At 36.9% G+C, this 26,189-nt stretch overlaps 2 protein-coding genes across 2 annotated transcripts; both read right to left on the reverse strand.

The window, feature by feature from the left end:
• Positions 1 to 382: 382 nt before the first annotated feature.
• LOC306760209 (zona pellucida-like domain-containing protein 1) lies at positions 383 to 6,587 on the reverse strand (the record flags this gene model as incomplete). The annotated part of the gene is made up of 10 exons (XM_079246008.1): positions 383 to 519; positions 691 to 711; positions 1,545 to 1,650; positions 1,740 to 1,908; positions 2,216 to 2,296; positions 5,160 to 5,257; positions 5,330 to 5,402; positions 5,511 to 5,695; positions 6,020 to 6,240; positions 6,491 to 6,587. 10 exons carry the CDS (start codon positions 6,585 to 6,587, stop codon positions 383 to 385), a joined length of 1,188 nt encoding a protein of 395 aa, XP_079102134.1.
• Positions 6,588 to 9,832: 3,245 nt separating this feature from the next.
• On the reverse strand, positions 9,833 to 13,913 carry LOC306760028 (zona pellucida-like domain-containing protein 1; the record flags this gene model as incomplete). Its single annotated transcript, XM_079245782.1, has 10 exons — positions 9,833 to 10,005; positions 10,200 to 10,229; positions 10,532 to 10,637; positions 10,738 to 10,909; positions 11,123 to 11,203; positions 11,544 to 11,641; positions 12,256 to 12,328; positions 12,683 to 12,864; positions 12,981 to 13,201; positions 13,775 to 13,913. The coding sequence occupies 10 exons, from the start codon at positions 13,911 to 13,913 to the stop codon at positions 9,833 to 9,835; spliced, it is 1,275 nt and encodes a 424-aa protein (XP_079101908.1).
• Between the last annotated feature and the right edge of the window lie 12,276 nt (positions 13,914 to 26,189).

Genomic DNA, 26,189 nt, shown 5'->3' on the forward strand with positions numbered 1-26,189 from the left:
GAAAGGGAAAGCAGTTAACCAGACTCACTTCACTGGTTAGCGTCAAAGCTAATTATCATATTGTATGCTTACTGAAATTGCACAGGTATTTTGACAAAAACAAAAACAAACAAAAAAGAAAACAAAAAATGAAAAATCTTAAGCTGTTCTTTTAAGATTTCTTTCCTTTATTTTTGTGCATCATGTTCAGATTCCACCTTAAACAAGTTACAATTGTTCCTGAAGAATCGGAAAGAAAGATTTACAGCTCCAACTGAGAGTTGGCTTCAGTGTCCTACATACATACATTATGCACCTCCACCCATTAGTGAATGTCTCCCTGTCAAACTTAATGCCATAAAACCTGTACTGCCCTGTTAGTCACCAACATTAGCAGCTGCTGCTATCTTAGCAGGTTCAGTTTTCTATAAAAAGATGCCGCCATCAACATGGCTGCCACACCTATCACAACCAGGACCGCCACAGCAATTCCCAGGCCAACAGATGTTCCCTTGTCATCCGAATGACCACCAGACGGAGCTGTGCACAGATGAGATTGACACCATTATGGGATGTTTTAATCCGACAGACAAGAGAAGACTTTATGGCTTGCTGCAGATAAGAACTGCCTTTCATTTCTAGAAACTAATTAGCAAAAGCCTTGTGAATAACTGTCCTCATGACAGCGAAGTGAATAAGTGACATACTTACTCTCTTCACTGGAAACAGTGGCTGCAAGAAAAACAGGAAACGTCAATATTTCATCATAAAGAATAAAACATAATATCTATCAAAATAAAGGAGGGAGAAAAATGGTCAATCAGCAAGATGTTCGGCAAAACATTTCAGAAAAACAAAAATCATAGCTTTTATTGCAACTTTTTTGTTCTTTTCTTTTGTTGTGTTTTATGTAATTTGTGTCTTTAATAGATAACTGATATTTTTAAGCCTTTAATCAATTACACAGTTGCTTGTAGTCTTGTCAAGGGTACTACAATAATGATACTGTTTTTCTTTGACATCTGTACAGTAAGCATGTAACAGGAGCCTTCAGTACTTTCATTTATTGTAAAAACAGCAAAAAACTGATAGCATTTTAAAATAATTTTTAAAAAAAAGACTGAGCAAAGGGATGAACATCATGACTGGCTCTATTTGTAATTAGAAAAACCTCACTAAGACCTCTAAGTAGTTTGTTTACTAGAGCAGTAAGCAATTTAGTGTAAAATTAAAATGGCATTTATCAAGCTGGGTTCAGCACTGGGTGACAACAAAATGACAAGAAGTCTCCTGCAAGACCCAACAAATCAGTTAAACTACTGCGAGTGTCAGAGCTCTTTTGTTGCAGCATATTTACAGCACAGATATGGAGTGACATACCTTATCTCATTATATCAAATAAAATTCAAATAACATCGAATGAGGTGGGGGTAGGCAAGTTTACAACCACCTGAATGACTCACATCTCTATATATTCTTTATCTTTTCAGAAAAGCAATCTGCAATGCTCTAAATTTTGCACAATTCTTCTAGTTTGTTTAAAAAGAGAAGGACAGGGAACTTACATCCCTCAGTCATGGCCCTTACAGACACTGTAAGCACAGATGGCTCAGTGATGCTGTCCTGAAGAACAGTGGTCTCCACGCTCCTCTTCTTCTTCCTGCTGCATTGCTACGATTAAGACCAGGTGGAGAGACATGAATGAAAGATGTGGCTTGAATTAGAGATTTCTGTTTGAAATGCAGGTGGTGCCTTCCTACCTTGAAGGTACTGCAGGTAGTGCGCTCACACAGTCTGGTGATGCAGTGAAGATAGTAGGTGGAGATAGTTGCATTTTGCTGCTCGATGAAGCGAAATGCTGGGAAGTAGAAGCGAGCCCTCTGGCTGTCCCCGTTCTCCAGCATGGTGGTCAGCTGATCTCTGGAGCACCTTTCAGTAAAATGCAATCCTCACAAAAGTCCCTACTGCACATCACACGGATATATTCAGGCTATGTATTAATGATTGTGGCAGAGGGAGGTAAAATCAAGACTGGACTCCCTATAGATTTTGCGAGCTGTGGTGTGCCTATTAAATGGAAAAGAGGAAACCTGAGGGCATTGGTTTAAATTTGTAGCTGGACAGAAAGATAGAATTCATTATAAAGTCCTGAACGACTTAAAGAATTCACAAGCAACAGATAGTGGACAGCTGACACTTCTTTCACAGGAGGTTTTTGGGTGTTTCTGTGACTTACGAGACAAACAGATTGTAGAAGGTGGAGTTGGAGGGCTGTGGAGACACTGAAGCGTAGCAACGGTCCAGTAGAACAAAGTACCTGTGGAGAAAGAATGAGGTCCCCAGCACCGAGTCAGAGACTCCGGGTCACAGGTGGAATCCTCAAATTTGTGATCTATCAAGACATTGTCATGTGATTGGAGACTATGAAAGACGGAAATGTTTTTTTGTTTTTTTTTTCTGGAGAGGGAAATGCATCTTTGTTATGATAATTTATTCTTAGTGTCTTAGTTTTCATGCATGTTCCAGATCATCCTTTACCAACACACAGGGCTCGTATACATCAACCTGTTGAAAGTTAATCTTTTAAAATCAGCTGAAGGACAAAGAATAATCCATCACTCGTTCTTCTGCTAAAAGCTGTAAAAAGTCACATTTTAAAGGAAGACTAAGAATATAAAGATATGGACAAAGTTGTTGGTCCCCTTCAGTCAATGAAAGAAAAACTCACAATGGTCACAGAAATTAATTGAATCTGACAAAAGTAATAATGAAAAAAAATGCTATGAAATTTAACCAGTAAAACTCACACATTGCGTTTCAACCATGCTTCAACAGAATTGTATATAAAAAAAAAACTGATGAAAAAGGCCTGGACAAAAATGATAGTACCCTTAACCTTATATTTTGTTGCACAACCATTTGAGGCAAATCACTGCAATCAAATGTTTCCTGTAACTCTCAATGAGACTTCAAACCCACTCATCATGAGCAAACCACTCTAGTTGTCTCAGGTTTTAAGGCTGCCTTTTCCAGACGCCATGTTTCAGCTCCTTCCAAAAGATGTTCAACAGGATGTAGGTCAGGGCTCGTAGAAAGCCACTTTAAAATAGTCCAATGTTTTCCTCTAAGCTATTACTGGGTATTTTTGGATGTGTATTTTGGGTCATTGTCCTGTTACAAGACCCATGATCTGCAACTGAGTCCAAGCTTTCTGACACTGGCCAGCACATTTCTCCCTAGAATCCCTTGATGGTCTTGAGATTTCATTGTACACTGCATAGATTCAAGGCACCTTGTGCCAGATGCAGCAAAGCAGCCCCAGAACATCACAGAACCTCCTCCATGTTTCACAGTAGGGACAGTCTTCTTTTCTTCATACGCTTCCTTTTTCCAGCTATGAACATAGAGCTGATATGGCAAAAAGTTCCATTTCTGTCTCATCTGTCTGTAGGAAATTTTCCCAGAAGCTTTGTGGCTTGTCAACATGTGGTCTGGCAAATTGCAATCTGGCCTTTTTATGATTTGTTTTCAACAATGGTATCCTCCTTGGTTGTCTCCCATTAAGTTCACTTTGACTCAAACAACGACGGATGGTGCGATCTGACACTGATGTTCCTTGATCTTGAAGTTCACCTTTAATCTCTTCAGAAGTCTTTCTGGGCTCTTTTGTTCCCATTCATTTTATCCATTTTTTTTTTAAATTTTTTTTTATTCTCCATCTTTTTGATTTGTCATCAAGTTTCCTCCTGTGGCCACGTTCAGGGAGGTTGGCTACAGTCACATGGATCTTAGATTTCTGAATAATACGTGCAACTGCTGTTGATGAAATGGGGGCGCTGCAAAAAAAAAAAACTATGGGAACAACTGGATTAAGATGTGCCTTTGGCAACGTTATTTAAAATCTTTTGAGGTACCATCATTTTGTTCAGTTTCATCAGCTAGTTTTTTATATAATTCTGTTGAAGCATGGTTGAAATATATATATATATATATATATATATATATATATATATATATATGTACAATTATTTGTCAAGATTTTTTTTTCTAATCGACAATTACAATGTTTCTTAAAGCTTTTGCTAAACAACATCTCCCCCAAAAGCTTTATTCCCACATGATTTAGCAGAATTTTTTGTTTATGTTGAATCTTTTTTTCCTGATAGAATACTTTTGCCCAGAGCATGCTTGTAATTAATCTGTTGATCTCTTGTGGGCTGGTTTTCAATTTAAGCAGGATTTACTTAATTATCACGCCTCACTTCTCAAACCAAGCGAAAAGCTTTTTGTTTTATATGGATGCCACATGCCTCACATCAGAAGTTTTGAATTTTTTCTCCTGTAGGTTTGAATTGACAACAAATAAATGTAAACACATAAATAAATTGTAACAGAAAACTTAACTCTAAAAGGGAAATTAGATCCTATTCCTTCGCTTTTCCCATTATCAGATTAAAATGTGATGCCTCATTCCATTTACTGCTCTGTTTAAGTTTTGTTTTGTTAAAACCCATGAATCCCAGCATACATAGAGAAGCTCTGATATGGCCATGCCATGTAGGATGTGTAGGATGTCAAGATGTAATGACTTAAGGAGGAATGCAAACAAGCAAACAAAAAAACCTCCCAAAAAACAAAACAAGATTTTACTTTACTATGTTGTTACACTCATTTACATATCTTAGTGTCTGTGAGTCACTTAATGTGCAAGCTCTGTGTTGAAATTCTAGATGTAATTGTTCTTTTTTTAAATAAATAATATTACAGTAAAAAATTAACAGTTAAAAGCAGCAACAGTTATGAGCTGAACTCATGACTGGAGGCTTTATTTTAAAAATCCTCTGATAACCTGAGACAATACTCTCCATTTTTATTTCTCAGGCTTTAAATAGATTAAAAACATTTCACAAAAATTCTGAAGAGGTTGAATCTTTCCCTTTTACTCTGAATCTTTTACCCAGATCTCTGTTTGCATATGTTATATCAAGTTAATGGAGTAAAAGGCAAAAACACAGTGTTTCTTTTGAAATTTAGAAGAGAGGGAGTAAAATAGTATCATAAATCTTCATTCCAGGTCTGTAGCCTACTTAATTGTATATTCAAAATTTGATAAACACAGATCCAGGTCTAAATTAAACAAACGAAGCCTGCAGAGATGATTTATGGTTAAAGTTCCTTACTGTGACGTGAGGTTAGCTGCAACCACCTGCACATAGATGTTTGTTCTCAGTTCAATGCCCACTGGTGGAATCACAAGGGGCGTGGTGTAATTTACATCCTAGAAAGAAAAGTTTGCGTTACATGTGTTCCCCGTAGAAATGTGGCATGTGAGAAAGGTGTAAGGTGGCACCTTGTACAAGGTCATGCTGAGAGTGCTGATGAAGCTCCCATTGTTGTCCGTCAACGCAATCGAGGAGGATGACCTAGAAGGAAGAAAGAGATTAACGGCAAGGTGTACAAAAGTGAAACGGTAGAGGTATTATGCAGCTAATGTGCATCTTTGACCCCACGTAGTAGAGCTGTGCACTTACACATCCACCTGTGTGTTGTTGATCAGGTATTCCAGAGGATAAGCACATGAGTAGAAATACTTTAGCTCTGCATTGTAGGTGATGGTTCCGATGGTGGGGTCTGAGGATCGGACCACTCCACTGATGTTCACAGACTGGATGTTGGAGAAGTCAGAGAATACTCCTGTTCCCTGTGAGCTTGTGGTCTGAAGGATGATATGACAGACACATGATTATTTCAGGAATCGTAAAAAATAAACAATGGCTGACAAGTTTCGCCCACCATGTAACACTGATGAAATCACATCAAGGGATGCAGCGAACCTCTGAATATTCGCTTTTACTACATCAAAAGCAGACCAATCCCTTCATTAGTGTGTGGTTCAGATTCTCTTTATTTCCTCTCTGAGAACTTTCATTTTCACATCTTCTCACTTGGCCCTAAACTCAATCCAGTTAAATATAACTGTCCTCAGCAGAGAGTTTGCAAACCTAGAAATCCCAGAAGACAGCATTGATTTAACACTCACCAAGAAGTTACTTCCACAGGCGTTTCCTTCTCTGATGGGGAAGCTGAATCTCACTACGGGAGGCATCACACTGGTGTCAAGCGTCCCCTGACAGTCCACATTGTTTCTGATTTGGTTCAGAATCAGTAAACTTGCGTTGTATCCAGTGTATATAACTGGGCAGATTTGAATTGCCAGATCAATCCCAGATGTTCCACACACCACAGCAATATCGGTGTATTCTGTTAATAAAAAGATGACATAGCTTTTTGCTCTTTTTTCATCTGGTAGCCAACATAGACATGAATTAAAGCTCATCATGCATTTAAAATGAGTAAATGGAAAAATAAATATCTATATTTGGTTGTGATATACATGAAGAGTATTTTACTTTCCGCATGTAGGTTTTCTCTTAGATGTATAATGTGCAACGCAATGTCTGAACCGTCTCTAATGTCTACATGTAAACTAAAATCATTGGAAGGATCTCACCAGGTCTTCTGGCATAAGCTCCACAGTCAGAAATGTTGAGGGCCTCTCGGCCCGCAATGCACAGGGACGTCAGGATGAGGATGATGAATAAAGCCATCTCACCACTCTGTGCCCTCTGTGAAAACGCTGAGGCAAATACTTTAGATGTCAAGGAAAGAAAATCCTCAAATATCCAGAGTGTAGAAAAACTGTTAGTCCACTGAAGTCATTTTGAACCAAAAATGGCCAAATGCTAATCAGTCCTCCAGAAACATTGCTGTTACCTCAGACTGAACCCTACCTCCCCAGTCTCTTTGCTTGTTTGTGATGAGAAACAGCGAGCTGTTTTTTATACGGAGAGCATCACTGTTGTATGGGCATGACTGTTTAAGGATTGGATAAAAACAGGGTCAGAGCAACTTTGGTGGGGCTGCTTCGGTTTGTGTGAACAATTCACTTTGTAAGATGTAGATACTGTGGTACTTTCCGGGAGGCTTATGATGAAACCCAACACAGCCTCCTTTAAAGATATATGCTTTACAATTTCCATAAGGCTTTGTGGTTTTATGTGTGAAATGCAGCTATCTTTGCCTACTAATATGAAACTTAATAAAGTAAGGATATGTATGGCTTCTGCTCACATGGGGCCTCAAGCACAATGGAGGAAGGAAAACCTGTTGTCTTCTGAGGTGTTTGGTGGTTTAATGTGACCTGGATGAGTCTTAATTTGACAAATTGCCACAAAAGAGCTTTTATGTGGGTGCTTTTGCTGCTTATAGTACAATGACAAGTTATTAACAACAAACAGTGTGGCAAAATGATTGATGCTGAAACTGATCAGGTCTTGTGAATATCTTAGTTTTTGAAGTTAAAAACAGCACAAAGTCTAAGTTGGAATATTGTGTTTATACATTTGCATTTCAGTCAAAGCAGAAGTTCACAAGTTCTCACAGCATTATTAAAAATCTAGTTATTACTGTGAATTAACTGAGAGGGAAAATGGGTGAAGGACAGTTAGAAACCTGATCTTGTCAGATGAGCCACCTGGGAAGGGAAAGCTCTAATCAGGGTCAAGTTGGAGGATGGGCGTCTGCATCAATCTTTTGTCAAATATGCAAAACCGCGTCAAACGCAGGACATGTTAGAATTGTTATGACGTGTGTATTTACACACGTTGAGAGTCTTTCTGTTCTCCTGCTCTTGCACTCCCTCATTGATATTCATCAGGTGTTTACAGAATTCATTCTCTTCGCTCATGACTCACCTGAACTCGAGTTCAGTGTTCAAAGCCAAATCTCTGCCTCAATTCTATTTTCGGAGGAGGGCATAATCAATTATCGCTGATAGTAAACTGAGAGGGGGGATGATAGAATTCATTCCTCTCATTTCAGCTATCTGTGGACATTGTAGTTGCTGAATACATCACAAAATGACTGTTGAAATGAGGGATTAGAGTGATGAGGAGCAGTGAATGTATCAGAGACAACAGGGCACAAAAACAGCCTCGGAGTGCGACACGTGAGATGCAGGGGGCCACCAACAGACATTTAGATAGGTCATCGGAGACGAAAATCAATATGGCAAAAATCGGAAGATTAATTCAGGCAGACATCAAATGGGCTCTGGTACTTTCTGATGTATTGTTCACTTTTCTGGAGACTGGACACCCACAGGCCCATGACATTTGGAAACTCTGACAGATGTGTGCGATTATTGAATATGAAAAGTAAATAAATGCATCTAAAGAATTATGTAACATACAAGCTGTATAAATTATTATGTATTGTATATAGTCACAAGTCTTTATGAAAATGATTCACCAAAAGCACAATGCCCTTATTTTTACCTGTGAATGGTTTAATTTACAAGGCTTTAATTGGTTTAGTTTTCATTTTTAGATAGTTAATTCATACCAATAAAGGCAGCTTCACTAGAAATTAGACAAGGCTGTATCATTTTATGCTATGGTGCAAAATATGATCTAATTTGAGTCTCTTTGAGCATGCAGAAATGATTAAACTTCCATTTACACTATTTTGGTTTGTTATATCATTTTTGATTGGCTCTTGAAGCTGGCTTGCATTTTAAAAGTCTGGTTTTTCAGATGCAAGGTAGCTCAAACGGTTTAACCTCTTAGTGCTCTGGTCAAAAGCTCAACTTAGATTAACAAAAAGATAGAGGGGGCATGTGTCCTCATTTGGTTGAACAGCTCCATGTTTCAGCTTCTTTTGGGGAAACGTTTGATCTGGTTTCATTTACCAAAGATAACAAAAAACATCAAGACGTTCATCAGAAATATATACAAGAAGTCAGGCTCTATAGGAGTATGAGGATGCATCAGTGTCCATTGCATGAATGACTTGTGCATGTGCAGAGGAAACATTGATGGAATAGACATATAATGGAAACTTTAAAGGGATCTATTCTACCATCAGGGCAAAGTATTTTCCCAGGAATTAAGTGCCACAACCTTTATACCAATGTGACTTAGCGGCATCACAGATTGAAAGTCCTGCCTGCTGTCCAGTTCTGTCTCCCTTTAGTGTGCTTCAACCCTTTACCAGGCAAGTGACTATTTTTTATCACTTTGTTTTCTTTCATTTTCAGCATAAAACAAGTAAAAAAAAAAAAAGTAACAACAGAATGGAGGTCTTGGTACATACCAGAAGGACAATATTAGGTTAAAATGTCTAATTTCAAGGTATTTCATTAAGTACCTGGGTTAAAGAGGATGATCAGACAATGAACTCTTGTACTCAGTGAAAACTTACATGGATTTAAAAACTTAAGAGTTTTTATAATGCAAAATCAATTTAAAAAAAAAAACCATTAAAAACTTGACTTTAGTCTCTGGGTTTGACAGAATTTATTCAGTCAGATGTAAAAATGTACATAGTCTACATCTTAAAATGTAATCTTAAATTTAATTATACAAATGATAATAAACCTAATTTAAACACAACGTTAATTCCACATTTTTGTTTTCAAAACACTGTGATATTCATTTGCTTATCTTAACAATTTAATGGTTTAAATGCAACACGTTAATATAAAAAAAGAAATATAAAATAAAGTCTATTTATAAATTTAAATTGACAAAAATGAGTCAAAATGTGTAAAAATAGGAAACAAGATGGTAAAAATGTGTGTGGCTTCTACATATATCTACTGACCAAAACACAGAAAAAATGAGGTATTGAAGGCAATAAATACCTAAAACACATACACACACACACGCGCTCATGCACCCACACACACACACTGACAAACATACATTTGTATGTTACATAATGTATATCAAGAAGAGCAAATAGTTTGAGCAACCAGGGGATCACTCTGAAACATGCAAGTAAAACACATGAATCACTTGAAACTCGGGTTCCAAACCCCTGAGTCAGTAGTTGTTGGCAAGCGGGACTTCTGCAGGAGACGGAGCGACAGCAGGAAGAAACCCATGCTGACCCCGCCCAGGATAATCACCCCTGAGATCAGAGCAGTGGTCACAGGGTTCACCGACTGTGGTGGATGGCCAGATGCTGGTGAATAAAGAGACACAATATAAACATCTTCACAGGTTTTAACATGACATGATATAGTTTGTTTGTGTTTGAGGAAAAAGAAGTGGAATATTTTCACCTTTGTATTTAATAACTCTTTTTCTTTTATTAGTATCTGCTGTTTTTTTTTATACTTCAAAGTGTGTCATGAAAAATAGCTTATAGATTCTTACCTAGCTGGGAGTTGTTGACAGGAGTTTCATCTGAAAAACAATTTCAAAGTGTTTATTAAATATTTTTTACTGATTTTGTATAGCTCTGTGGATGCATTGATGTCGCCATCCAGCTTTAAATTACACTCTGTGGAAATAAAACAAGTTCTTTTTTTTCCCTACATACAATATGAGAACAACAAAGAAGTTCTGACTTTTGAAATAAATAAATAAGACAAAACAAACTATTTAAAACAAATAAGTTGTATGTACTATCAACTGGTTTTATTTCAGAACTTCTTGAACCTCCCCTCCATTAGACTAGCACATTTGTGCATCTCTTCTGTTCTTACCACTCCTGGTGATGATTGGACCAGCAGTGACAACGGCATTCCCAGATGATGCTGGTGAAGCATCGAGGTTCTGCTCTCCATCCCGCCTGCGCCGCCGCCCACAAATCTGCCAATTACATGATCCGATTTCAGTCCACACTGAGATCAGGAGTCATAACGCACAAAAGATGAAAAAAAAAAAAGAAAACTGCCATTTCCAGCCTTACAGGTATGAGCATGATGCAGTCGTCTGCTCGGCAAAGTTTGGTGACGCAGTGCAAAAACACGGTCGACATCTTCTGGTGTCTGTGTTTCACGAATCGAAAAACCTCAAAGGAAAACCGTCCCATCTGACTCTTCCCATTCTCAAATACCGTGGTTTGTGGGTCTTTATAGCATCTATATGAAAATGGTAGAGTCATTTAAGCCTGAACATGTCCACACTGGAAATGACAGACTGGATATTTAGGTGTATGCTTAATCAATCAAACGCTTAATAAAGCAGAATTCATGAGGATTTGTGAAGATAAGCCATGCTGAGTGCATGACAAGGTAATGACTCCCTTTTGTGATATATCATGTCATTATTTTGAACAAAAATGGCAAGATTACCCAAAGAAAAGGTCGTAGCGGAGTTCATCATTAGGATTCCCAGAGGGGGTTGTGTAACAGTAGTCCATCAAGATATTCCATCTGCAAAAGGACAACACTGTGAGATAGGATAGAGATCTAACTGCACATGGGAAAGCACAGGTTTGGTCCTCTTTGTTGCAGACTGGCGCCTTCAAGTCCAATTATAACATAATGGCATGATGAATGTAGAGGAAGCATAGAAAAACTGCTGAATGTGTAAATATTATAGTGGGAAAGATGGTATACCTACTATATCAGAAACATTATCTCTTCATCAGTGACATAGTTATTGTAAACTAATATATCATCCATATAAACTATTTTTATTCAGACATTTGTAATAGCTGTTTTTGAAAAATAGAAGAAGCTTAAAAGTGAAGCACTGGGTGTTTTTTGGTACCGTTTGTCTAAGTTTGTTGCTTTTACAGCTGCAAATACTCTGGTTTTCAGAGCCAGTCCAGCCATCGGGATGGACAGAGGCTGATTGTATGTAGAATCCTGCAGGGAATAAAGTTCGAGTGAAAGGAGAACATGATCAGAACATGAAACTGGAAAATTAGTATGAATAGATAAGTGCAAAGTTTCAACCATAAGCCTAGTTATATTCAACTACTATTCATCAACTACTCCTATGAAAACACCAAACTGTCTTTATATTATTTTTCTGAAACTTCTGTGGCTGCAAAATATAATTGATCATATAGACAGACATGAATCCAAAAAAGAAACATAATAAGGATTCTTTTAAAAGAAACGAACAAAGAATCTTAAACAGTGAGGCTCAGCAGCTTTCAGAAAGTTGTTCTCATAAACAGATTTATACACATATTGTCCTTTGTGAATATCAATAACAGCAGGATGATTAGAACTGGACTGAAAAAAACACTGTTTCAACATATGACTCAAGCTTAGTTATTGACTGGTTGTTTATCATTTCAAATTTCTGGATATGGTGACAATAACACACTGTAAACTGTGGAAAATCATATACTTTTTATAATGCACTTAAAGCAAAGAATCATTACAAAGCCTTTATCATTAGTGTTTGATTTCTAAAGATGTTTGCGAACCACAAAAAGTGAAATGAAATTTTGATGCAGGTTTGTACTCACATTGTACAAGATCATACTCAGTGTGCTAACAAATGTGCCGTTGCTGTCCTTGACAGACACAGCAGCAGAAGAGCTAAAAGAGATGCAACACAGTCGTGAGTTTATTCAGAAAAACAAGATCTTGGGAGCAGTTTCAATGCAGAATAATGATGAACTTTTGTTTACTTGACTGAAGTACAAAAGTTTAGATGAAGTATGCATCTAAATTAGTTAGTATGTGAATCATTAGAACATTTACATATCCCAAAATAAATGGATCTCAAAACACATCGGGACACAAACCCACTCAGGCTTATAGACCAGGGGTTTAACTGTCATCACAGATTTAGAAAACAATAAACAAAGCTCTTAATTAAAAGAATAAATCTTAACACTAACATAATGACTGACTCCTAAAGGTCAGACTCTGTTTTTGGCCGCAACTTACGATGCCAGCTGTGAGTTATTGACCAGGTACTCCAGTGGGTAGCTGCAGCTAAATTTATACAACAAACCAGGCAAATAGCTGATTATAGCCGGTGGGTCAGGGGTATCGATATAGCCAGAGATATTCCCAATCTGTACCAGAGACATGTTCCCATAGGCATTGGCTCCGTAGGCTGTACTGACCTGCAGGACAAACATCTCAGACAGTAACTTTGCTGTCTCCCAAGTAAAAATAAAACATGGTAGAGTTAATTACTGATTCTGTGAATACAGCGTTTTAGTGTTTTTGTATTCTTTACCACCAGGCTGTTACCGCAGGCCTCCAGGGTGCTGAGACTGATGCTGAAAAGGACCGCTGTGGGAAAGGTGTTGTTGTTGATGAAGCCGCGACACTGAGCATCACTGTGATGGCCATTTAGGGCCAAGTCTGCTGCTGTGTAACCAGAGAAGAGCACTGGGCAGAAATTGATCTTCAAGGTGATGGTTTGAACCCCGCAGTAAACGCTGATGTCCCGCTCAGCTGAGGGGGTAAAACAAAAAGGCCAACAGTGCTTTTTCATTTCAGAAAGTTAGACTTTGTTTCTTGCTACATTAAAAAAAACGTCATTATTCTCATGCATGAGCAAGTTTAGTATTCGATTGGGAAAAGGAAATCCTGAAAAAATGACAGTATCTCCATCTTACAAAGTGAATTGTTCACACAAACTGAATGTGGTTTAGAAGATCTGTTATTTATTTATTTATTGGTAGCTGCATTACTATTCTGCCAGTGTTTACCTGGCCTGGCAGTTGTAAAACAGGTTGAAATCCAGCTGGACATTTAAAAAGCAAAAATAAGAAAAAGATCTTGATCACTTGCATTGCAGAAAAGCTAAATCTAATGACGCTAAACAAAAATCCTGAATTTCTGTTAGCTGCAAAAAAAAAAAAAAAAGTCAGCCAATGAGCACTTTTGGTTGTGTAATGTCAAATCAATATAACATTAGAAATAAATGAAAGAAAAATGCAGAGAAGCCAAAAGAAAACTGTTCTGAACTGTACGAAATTTAGAAATTGGATAAAAAAAAACAGAGAGAACCTGCAGTTTTCTCACCAGGAAACCTGCTGTGGTAGTTGGCGTCGCAGTTGTATCCGTTAAACTGTGTGGAGACCGAGGCCGTGTTACTCATCAGCAAGATGATGAAGCACATTCGTGCCATTTCAGCACCTGAGAGAGGTTTGTCCAGCATCATCTTCACAGGGTCAACATTGCATTAACCACAATCCCTGGATATACTTCTTATTGAAAAAAAAAAAAGCACTTACATCAAAAGCAGATATTCAGAAACAAAGCTGCTCGCCCTCTAATGCTGCATGCTCTGACCTTGATTAATATAGTTCAGCCCTCTTTCTCCCAGTCCCCTAATCCTTCTGCTAAGGCTCCCTCTGCCCCTTTTGGGATGACCTCTATACTCAACCCCTTTTAAATTGAGGTCACCCCTTTTCCCAGCTCATTTCATTTCCACTCCCTCCTTTATCCTCCCCACTTGTGTTGTTTTTTTTGTTTTTTTTCTCACCTGTTTACCTGTATCCTGCCTTTTCCAGAAGTAATTGGTCGGAACTCCTCTTGCCCTGTTTTGTGATGAGAGAAAAGTTCAAAACTGTGGCATGCGGTTGTGGTGGCATCAAGCAACTAAAGCGAGCATAACATCAGCCTTCCGTGTATCTCTTGTGTGCACCCAGATGAGAAAGATACTTCAACAAAAACCTGCTGCGGTGCAGAACATGGGAAACTCCATCAGATCTGAATGGACAGGACAAATCTTTTCACAGTGCCAAGAAACCTGAGCGTACTTAGTGGGTTCCCACTCATCTCTCCTCAGTCTGATCTCCGTCTGTCAGATCACACAAACGGTGGGCCTCAGCAGGGGGGGTCCAGCTCGGGAATTAAGCTGTCATCAGTTACTGCTGCGGCCCACATTCACATGAACACAAAAGTCAGCTCACGGTCTGATGCGGGGCTGTGTGTGGGTAATTGTGATGCACAAGGCATCACTTAGAGTTAAGGCTTTCAGTAGTGTATACAGCTAAAGCTCGGTCTATGAAGACAGTGAACGTAGAATGCTGCGTATTTTCTATGCTTGGTTGCTCTGCCTCAAGATAAAACACTCACCTTTAATTTCACTGCAGTCCATCCAAAGAAAGCAAGAGTTTCATTAAAATGTTGAACCTGTAGCAGAAGAAAGTACTTCTTTCCCTTGTACAGATTTTTTGTAAGTCCTTTGAAAACAGCGAACAAAACAAAAAAAAAAACAACAACACATAAAATCAGTGAAGCTTTAAAGGAAATAATTATTACTGTCAGCGACGCCGATGCAGTTAAAGGGCAAAAGCAACTGAATATGATATCAACCAAGTGTAACACTGGAATAACAGCTAAATTGGCCATCAGTTTCATATTATATGTGAAGCTATAAGATGTCTACTGTTATTTTGGCCATTTCTGTTCCCTTGGCATGGAGGAGGTTATGCTGGCATCAGTTGAATAAAGACTTTAACCAGATAGACTGAAGTTAGTGTTACTATCTATGCTATCCTATTCTACATTTATTTAGCAGACACTTTTATCCAAAACGACTTACATATGAGAGTGAGAACAACACAAGCATGAAATCAAACAGTGGAGGACATCATAGATAAGTGCTCGTCAGACTTCTGCAAGTCCAGCTGGGTGCAGGTGTTGCTACAAGCAGCTATTTTTCTGAAAATTGAAATGAAAATGAAATGAAATGAAAATATTAGATTAGATTAGATCTCCTTTTAAACATTTCATGGAAGGATCCATTTAATTTAGTTGTGTGATGCTTGTCTAGGTCGTAAACAAAACTCAATCCTTGCAGAAGCCGAATGTTGTCCAATCTGATACCGGTATGTTCCATTTCATTTTTAGTCATCTTATTTATTTATTTTCAGAGTTTACATCATTTTCCATTACTATTATATGAGTCTGAACTGACTTGGTAGTATTGTCTTGAGTTCCTGTTTAGTTTTGGGACACTTTTTTTTTTTAAAATCTATTATTATTATAAAGTATAAGGCTGCTACATACCTGACTTTGCACAAATGTTTCACTGCATGTACATAATTTATGCAGCCCCAAGTTTCAGAAAAAATTAAGACAATATGTAAAATGTGTTATGCAGTTTGCAAAACTAGTAAACCGATGTTTTATTTACTATAGAACACGGAAACACATCTTATGTGTAAAGTAACTTATTCTACTATTTCATCTGAACAAGTGATAAAAAGAGACAGCTGGAGGAGCATGTTGCATTAAGTTAATTGGTAACAGGTTATTAAGCTGGTATGACAAGAACCCCTTAGAGAGGCAAAGTCTGTCAGTAGTAGCTGGGCAGTGGTTTAGCAATTTGCAAAATGATGGCAACTAAAAACTGTAGAGTAATTTCTGAATAATGTTCCTTCATGTAAAACTGCATCTTATGAAGTTGAAAAGAATCTGATGGCATCTTTGTTCAAAAGACAAAGCAGTACTGGATACTTGTGATCTGTTTTTTCCCTAATGGGCAACACTGCATTGAAAACAGATTTTATTCTGCCTCTGAAGTCAGACATGGAGAAGCTGGACTTAAAAACACTTCTAAAAATCACGCTCGGTGGGCACAGTTTACTATACCATCAGCGAATGCAAACAAAAGCTGGAGTCCTTATCTATATTAGAGGCACTCTCATGTGTCCTAGAAAAGGACTCCTGAAATGAACCCATGCACACCTACCGTTTGATCTTAATGCAAGGCTGTTTGTTCGGAAAGTCTGCTCTGCCTGGGGTATTGTGAACATGCAAATCAACTCAGATTCAGATCAAAGAAGCAGACTCAGTCGACCAACACGTGGTTCTCAGTCCACTTATTTACAAGATTACTAAAAACAAGTAAAGATGTTATGATATGATACTATCTAAATCTAAATGAGTTACATAAACTTATAAATTAGTAACTGGACAGTCTGATTATTACCTAAGGATCTGATTGTGAGAAAACAAACTGCATCTGTTGAGACGTTTGCTTAAAAAAAACATCAATAACAAACAGGCAGGTAATCAAAAAGAAGAGGTTGCACTATTTGAAAAAATAAACGTAAACCGCGATACAGTCATAAAAACAAATGATTGCAATACCTGTTAAATTTCAGCACCTTTCCTGGTGTACATTTTATGTAACTAAAATGGGAAAAAAAGACAAAATCAGTAAAATGTAAAAAGGAAACAAAAACTTATCTCTTTAAAGGTGGAGTATGTAAGAGTTTCAATATTTTCAAAATAAATTAACTAATAAAATAACTACAATAATAATTAGATAGTTTTTTGAACATGTAGGTTCCAGTCTGTCCATATTTGATGCGTGATTAAATTACAAGTTTAATTAATGACAAATGATAAATTTTACTGGTAGGCAAACATTTAAAAAGGGTCTTTGTCATTAATTAAACTTGTAATTTAATAACACATCAAATATGGACAGACTGGAACCTACATGTTTAAAAATAACTATCTAATTATTATTGTAGTTATTTTATTAGTTAAATTATTTTGAAAATATTGAAAATCTTACATATTCTACCTTTAACTGATGAATGAGAACAAAAACACGTTTGCTAATATGACGAGGTTGTTAAATGATGGTTAGGTAGTGGGAGCAGTTTTTGTAAGCCTAAAATACATATTTGATACTGTGAGTTATGAGATACTACTATACAACTCAAATATGAAAAGTTTTTCAACTGTTGAAATCATTCACCAATGTTGTAATATTCTGGTGAGTAAAAATTAATCTTATCAACCTTTAAAAAGTGTAAACTGATTACACCACAAGAACCCAGTTTGGACTTACTACTGTTTTTGTTTGAATGAGTTATTAAATAACCAAAAATATATTCAGTGTCAAATGTATGCAGATGACACTATCATTTACAAATCAGCAAAGACTTCAGGACAAGTCATAGAATTACTCAGCAGGTAAATGGCTGGAGTTTCACAGCTGCCAAAGAATTATTTTATGTCTTTTAATTGCAATAATAATAAGATAATAATAATGATAATAATAATAATAATAATAATAATAATAATAATAATGTGTCTAATGATTTTATGGCAGGAATCTCAAGCTCTGTTCCTCATGGGCCACTTGTTTTAGATGCTTCCCTGCACAAACACACTTGATTGAAATAAAATGGACCCAGCAGCTTGTTATCAAGCTCTGCAAATGAATTTAAATGTGTGTTGGATTAAGGAAATAACTTAACCCTCTTGAACAGCGGCCCCTGAGAACCAGAGTTTGAGATCCCAGTTTTAGAGTCTTAATCAAAGATCAAACTAAAAAGCACAATATTTCTCATATGTGAGTGCTGTTTTGAACCCTCATTTAATTTTTATGGTTTATGTAAATATCCTAAAAATTTCAATTGTGCTTATTCGACAATCCTGTTTGCATTTGATAGCTGCTGAGTTCTTGAGTCATAGAGACAATCTGAAAAATAATTTGCTGATTAACATTCATGTTTTATAAGATGTTTATTGAATTCCCTTATTTTCCTTGCATTTGGATTATGTAATAATATAATTCTTCTTTTATGTCAGTGTGGATAAAGTCTAACCAGGTGTAGTGTCTGCAAATGATTCATGGTTAGAAGTAATATACACATAACTGTGGCTGTACTTCTTTTTTTTTTTTCTGTAACATTGTTTTTTAACTTGCTGGCTCTGTTGCCCTTCCCTCCCTCCCCTTAACTTAAAAAAACAAAACAAATATCTTCTGAGAAAGGGACGTATATGAACATGATGCAGAAACTCTGTCATTGACTGAAGTGGGAAACTTCTCCGTGGTGAGATGAGTCTATATCTGATTTTCCTACTTTGGAAATCATAGATGCTTTCTTCGCTGGACGAAAGAGAAGAGTGACTTCTCTGCCAATTAGGTTATCACCTTCCTGTTAAAGGAGAAGACTCAGGACTTGACAAGTATAAGCCTACAGATAAAAATTGGACAAAATTCTTCTCCTAAAGGTTATGTTCTTGTATCATGGACTGATAAAGTTATTTGATATTTTTGATGTGAAACTGTTCCCAGGACTAAGTTGTTAACGTTGCCTCTAAAGGAATAATGTTTCACTGTTCAAATTTACGGCTCACTGATGCAGTTTTAATAGTTTGTGGGAAAGACAAAATGATGTCAGAGAGCTGCATTAAACCCAAACCACACTGTGCCATTAGATATCCACGTGTCTGGTGATGAATTATTTATGTTGCATGTTGAAAGTGAGAAAGATGATAAATGTTCCATAATGTTTTGCATAAAACTTGCTGCGAGAAACTTATGATGTTATGACAATTAAAGCACCAAATAAAAACAGCTGATTAACAATCAAACATTAAAGTGATTTCAATAAATACAATTTTACTAGAATCAAAAGCTTGTTTTTTTTTTCACTGACTTCTCTGCTTCCAAAGAGAAAATATAGGTCAGCAGAAAGTTTACTTTGCAGAATTAAATTTTTAATGTCATTCTGTCTTTGAGCGTCTCTCTAATGAGCAAACAGATAAAACACATGCAGTTTACAGTTTATGAATTAAGCCGAAATGTGTGTGTAACAGAGTCCACTGCTTGGTTTTTGCCACAGGATCAACCCTGGCCTGGAGCAGCTTGATCCAAGTGTCCTGAGAAGACCAGGTTTTCACACTTAGCAATGCTTTCTCATTTAAATTTCCTAAATCTGACATTAATAAATATATTATATCAGATGTATTTCATTATTTACTTCCTTTCACAATGAGAATACATTAAATAAATGTCCAGCTGGCTCCTTTCTTTATAGATATCTAATCTGATTAGTTATTGAAGATTTCCGTTTCTTTTAGATTTACTTTTTCATGTCGACAGTAGTTTGTAGATCGTGTTTTCCAAGAACTATATGAGATATTTTGAGTTGTTTTCAGAAGTCTATCAAAAGTATACACAATTATTTTGGAAGCAAAACCCAAATATCATAAATGCCAAACTTTTTTTTACTTCAAGCAACAGCAGATCTTTTGTGTTGTCTCTGCATGTGTTTCTCTGCATTTAATTCCTTAATTAGGTTCCTGGTTATTATTTTTTTTATTATACTTACAGGTATTTGTATTAACAGAACAAAAGGGATAAATAGTTCCTCATATTGAATTACCAAAACCTCATGTATTTGATTTTTGATATCCCATCATTCCTGGATTTATGGAAAATATGTATCACTAACATTCAGCATAAATCCTGGAGAATGAGCACATTGGAACATTATATGCTTGGATCGTAGACGCATTCCCACCCAGGATAGAGTTGCTCACATGCAACACATGTCCTGCTCGTCACTTGGCTCAGACTCATCTGAGCCTGTGGCCTCACGTGTCACATTCAGATCCAGACCTGAATCTGTGCAGGCACCTGCTGGCCCTAAACAGTGCAAGCTGTTTGCTATTCACTGTTGCTCACCTGCCTTTCTGATGAGGTAGGGCTGAAATCAAATATGAAGCGCCATTCAGAGCAAACAGGATCATCTGACTACATCCACGTGAAATGAATACATATGGTGAACCACTACTATCCTGCTTTTTTTTTTCTTACCAATCCCACCCAGCAAATGACCTATTTGACCATGTGCTCTACTTCTGTACATATACTAATAAACTCAAAACAAAGCTTATTGTGCCGTGCATTGTGTCGATTGTTTCCACATCATTCCTCAAAGTCACCATTGCCAAAGGAGCATGCAGAGACATCATATTTTACTTTATGACTAGAATCTTCATTCTTTCCTCCTCTTTTGGCATGAGGCCGGGCATCTGTGAGACCCCTTTGAGCTTTGGGAAGGTTTTCTGCAGGTCGTTGTGCTCTGAGACTTACAATGGCTCAGGACCAGTCGCTAAACTTAGATCTCCCTGATAAAGCAGTCTCTACCTGATCAACCTGAAGCATCCAGATTCAACAAACAGACTATCTGAGCTGCAACACAAACCAGGGGAGTGCAGCTGTAATCTGACGCTCCAGTTTCAACACAAACAGGAAAGTAAAGCCTTCATCAAAGGCCCCGCTACAATTTGATCCTCAGTGAGTAATGTTTGCTTTCTAGCTTCTGCAGAGGATTTATAATGTATGTGGGTGATAATGCTGTTTATTTGTTGTCACAAATGATTTGAAGAAAAGGAAAAATAAAGTGGAGGTAAATATTAATACAATGATAATCAAACGTATAATGCTTTACTAATGCAGAAGGCTAAAGAAAATACTTTGCTTTTCAAGGTGATTTTTCCTGGAAATGAAAGTGAATGAAGTAGTTTTCAGGTGGAGTACTTTTGCAGAGGTCAGTTTCTTTTGTTGGGCCAAAAATGTGAACATTCCCAGGTGAAAAGGGAAAACCGGAGGATTGTTTATGTATGAAACCCAACCCTATATTTAGAGAACACTGTGTGTGAACCTTTGCTATCAGTGACATGACCTCACCAAGGATTCACAGGAAGGGAAACATATTTTTTTTCGTGTTTTATCCATGTAGCCACATCCACAGATACTTTGGAATTTAGTTCAAGAGAAAATTGATTCAATAATTCATTTTGACAAATAAAGTTGAAATTAAAATTTTACAGCATTTAAATCAAATAATTGGACAGATATGTGATCTGTGGTTTCCTGACTGATTAGCAGGCCAAGGTTGCAACGTATGTTTTAGGCTACAAGTAGCAGTCTGTGCTTTTTAATTGTTTAGTTTAGTATGGAAAATATTTGAAATACAGTTAAATTGACAAGAACAATTAGATTTTTTTTTTTTTATGTTGGAATGAATTTAAATATGTATTATAGTTACTGTATTTATAAAAGAAAGTTTTGGTGTTTTCAAGATAACTTATAACTAGGGTAGAAAATTCACAGGAGCAAAACCTAATCTGCAGTCACGGCACTGTGCTGCCCCCATGTGGTCATCGTGTCACACTGCATACAACCGGAGACACTGATAAATGTAACTCATCAGTTTTAATTTGTTTTTTCTGGGATATTTATTCCAGCTCCGGTATTAATTCTTCATTTCGGACTAAATTTGATTTGGCTGGGTTTTTCTTTTTCTTTTCTATTCATACAAACTGAAAAAGAACATTTTTCAATATCAGGATGCAGCTGACCATGATATAATGCCTTATCGACCTTCTTGAACAAGTCAAAATCTTTTCAAATAATAGTATGGATGCACAAAATCATCTAAATGAGAAATCTGAACCTGTTAACTTTATCGTAGAAAGTAATAAAAGTATTTAAATCTAGTTCAATCAGTATTTTTCTCCAAACTCCCAGAAAACTTCAGATCGCCTCAAACACTAATTTTATTTAAAGTTAAATGCAGTTTCAAATGCAGCTGTTCTCGTGTGTGTGTGTGTGTGTTTTTTTTTTGTTTTTTTTTTTACTTAAAATCACACTTCTTATTTTCTAATGTTTTATTGTATCTGTATAGCACTTTGAATCTTGGAAAAGCCTTGCATTATCCACATAAATACAGTTTTAGCCTACTTACTTTACTTATTTACCACCTTTACTGGACTCATTAACCTAAGCATACTCTCAGCCTATTAAAAACAATATGACATAAATGATTAATTCCCTATAAGAAAGACAGACACCTTTTATGGCTTAAACCAAAATACTTGTGGAGAAATTCAAAGTGAATTTTCCTCAGAGTCAAAAATAAATGTATCTGTTATAATTACAACCATACAACAAAAGAAAGAAAATAAATATATGCAGACTGGAATAGCTTGTATTAAATAATTTGCAAACATATACAAAAAAAAGTTACTTTATGTGTAGAATAACAGTCTCTGCTGACAACTGTGTGTTCTATAGTTACTGAATGTCTCTGCTTATGGGCTAAAGCCTTTCTTCTAATAATAAAAAAGATGAAAAAAAAAAATATCCTGACTGTAATCCCTCAAGATTGTCAACAGTCATACAAATATTCTTCCAGTTACAACAAAGAAATGTCCAATTAGGTTTTGTCACAGTAAAGTTATGAGCTCCCCTGTAGGCAAGCAGTTTGATGAAGCTTTATTGAAATATTTCAGTCCCATGACACAAACATAATACAGCAACCATGTTATTAACTTTATTAGATGCTTTTCTCTGTTTTGTTGTATTCTAGGTGGTCCTTTCTCTTCATGTTGCAAACTAATCTTTTGGTTTATTCTTGCTAAAAAAGAATAGAGAATCAGAATAAGCTAAAGAAAATAAATAATGATAAAGTTAAAAGCTGGTCTATATGTTAAATATTCCATTTGTAGAGAACATTTGCATCATGTTAAAGTTTAATTAGAAAAACTTTATTTGCCTGTGTGGCCAAAAAAATAAAAAATCGAGATGTGACAAGAGGATAGTTGAAACAAAGGATTCACTGAAAACAAATTTAACACAAAGCAGCTGGAGCAGATTTTGGAGCTCAGCAGAATTCAAGTGTATTGTGGATGTTTGTCATATGTGCTGTTTAGCTGCAGCAAGCACAAAACAAGGTATGTATGGAGGGAGAATGGAGAGACAGAGTGGGCAGTGTATATGCGCTGGCTTTCATAACCTGGAAGGCCAATGTGAGCTGCATAATCAAACCATCCTCAAAAGTCAGACGGTTGTCTTCAGAGGAAGAGGACAGCTGCCAAGATAGTTTGGCGGGGGGGGGGGGGGGGGGGGGGGGGGGGGTCTCACAACCCTCCTTTTTAGATCAAGGTTCCACATTTGCGTCTTTGCACTCATGATGGTGGGTGTAGCCAGCTCTTTGCTGGAGCCTTCTGAAAGCCTGGAATGATGTTTCTTTGTATTACATAAATAAAATGTAATAATCAGCTTTACTTATAAAACAAAACAACTTGAAACAAAAATCCAGCAAGGTGGAGCTCAAAAGAGGAGTAATGTGCTCCTATAGCATCCAGCCTATGGTTGCATTACTTTCCCTCACTGGAATTGGATTTCTTGTGGTTCCAGTGTCTGGACCAGTAGTCTCAAGGCATCATGTACCTTTTGTACATGTACTTTAAGTACTTTTTGTTTGTTTTTTTTCTATCTGGAAAAGCATGGGACTGGGCACAGACAAGGTATCAGCTGAATGAAGAGATGAGCCTTTTATTGATGAATATTTGCTGCGTCATAACAGTGGCTTTAGTCACTGCCACTCCTCCTATCAAAGCTGATGTCATACCCTAAAGCTATAAAAACCAGTTACAAAGACAAGCAGGAGAATGGGGTGAGAGTACATGCCTGATAACACATGATGTTTCTGAACTCTGGACCGGTATGCAGAGGCGTGTGAGCCTAATGACGCAAAACAAATATAGTTGCAGTCAGGAAAGGCAGGTTTGACTAATGACCACATGTGTTCAGCAAAATGTTTTCCCGGACTGAGAAAAAGGCTCATGAATAATAACAATCATTCTGATTGTTGATTGCAATATGTATTAGAAATCACTTTTCAATAACTGGTGCATTCAAAAGTACTTTAGAGCTTAAAGCAACCCAAAAGACACAGGGAGACACAGTTCTGCACCTCATCTACCAATCTAATACATTGTTTACACCTTTTCTATTGGCTAGGCATTATACAGTTTTTTCAGGGAGAAAATATCCTGCTATGGCTTCACTTTGAAACACTTTAAGATATATTTACTGTAAAAATTCCCGTGTATGGGTGGGATCTCTTCAAGTACTCTAGCTTCCTCCCACCATCTAAAGACATGCATGTTAGGTTAATTGGTAACTGAATTGTTCCTGGACTGGTGACCTGTGTCTCTCGTCCAATGATTGCTGGGATAGGCTCCAACTTCCCTGTGAGCCTTAATTGGACTAAGCAGTTAGGAAAACGAATGAATGAATGAATGAATGAATATGGATATGAAACACCTCTGCATTGTGTGAAGTAAAATGGAAGAGCACAAAAATGTAGTCTGTTCAAAATAACAAACATGAGACCCATATTTCAGGGATGCTGCTTATGAAATCATGACCACAAACACTTATTGACACATTTGAAGAAATTGTTTGTTTTTTTTGTTTTTTTTAAATTATTATTATTATTATTATTATTATTATTATGTCAATCTGATTTCAGCCCTCTGCTGTCTCAAGCCCAGCTTCATGTTGGGATGAGTTTCAAACTGAATTTAAAGCTGATATAATTTATAAAATATTGTTGTTTCATACATCTTAAATAAAATTAAAATTAAATTAATCCAATAATCACTATATTTCTGTTTCAATTAGACTTTTCCATCATTTTTCCAGTTTTGGGTTATATGGGGTTTTTTTTTGTTGTTTTTTGTTTTGTTTTTTAAAGGTTATATAAACAATAAAATGATGAGAGAGACAACTGTCTTTTTTTTTTGTAGAAGGATGTGATCCTAAACACGATCTCTAATCGCCTCTCCTTTGGCTAGATTTGGTAAGGATTTGGGTTGTGTAGTGCAGGACAAGTTTAACTATCACCATGCATGGCTGTTTATATCTCCCTGTTTGCTCTGCAAAGGTCTGGCAACCTGTTCATCTAAATATAAGCAGAGACGGGCTCAAGCCAGCCACAACTCCCAATGTATCAGTAAGGTTCATCTAATAAATGGTTGAATATATAGATGCAGGCCATTTGGGCTCAGATTTAAACATTTAACATCCTTTTATATAACAGTGGCCTGTGTGTGGGAACCTGAATCTGAACAAACTGAGTTCAATTATCATTTAGAGCAGGTGCCAACCATTTCTAAATCTTGGGGCAACTTCTTTCTCACTTTTAATGTGATATTTTGCAAACATACAACAATCTCATCTCTTGGGTAGGTCAAATTGTGAGAGTATTAACTATTAATTGTTCAGTCACAGTATCCAGACCACAAAGTAAATGAAAAACAATGTGTGAATGCATTTTTTCAAATGAAAAATAAGCAAAAAGATTTACAGTGCATTCAAAAGTGTTCAAAACCACAAGCACGGATGTTGCATGAACTAGTTCTCAGTCAGTGAGGTGAGTTGATAAACAGTGAGGTGGTGAATGGCAGGAATGACTTCTTAAAGCCCTCTTCATCAATGCTCTCTGTGTAGTGGCTCATGGAGAGGGGGGGTGAGATAGATTGCTCATGAAGGAGCGCAGTTTGTTTGGTGATCTCCGCTTCCTTGCTGAATCGAAAAGTCTAACCAGAGATGGTTCCAGGCTTCTGAATGAGGTTATTGATCCTGCTGGCATCTCTGGCACTGATGCTGCTTCCCCCCCTGCAAGCCACAGTGCAGCAGATGCCACCTGCCACCACACTATAAGGATTTAGATGAACCTTATATTTATTTTCTGTCCATATATGCATTTTCTCACTCTTTTGAACATCTGTAACCTATTTTGCAAATATGTCTAATCCACAGTTACTGGTCATTCTGACTCTGAAGAGTGTTTTAAAGATGCAACAATCCTGAAAATCC

This window comes from Telmatherina bonti (genome assembly GCF_933228915.1).
Source record: "Telmatherina bonti genome assembly, chromosome: 9".
In the NCBI taxonomy this organism is placed as follows: Eukaryota; Metazoa; Chordata; class Actinopteri; order Atheriniformes; family Telmatherinidae; genus Telmatherina; species Telmatherina bonti.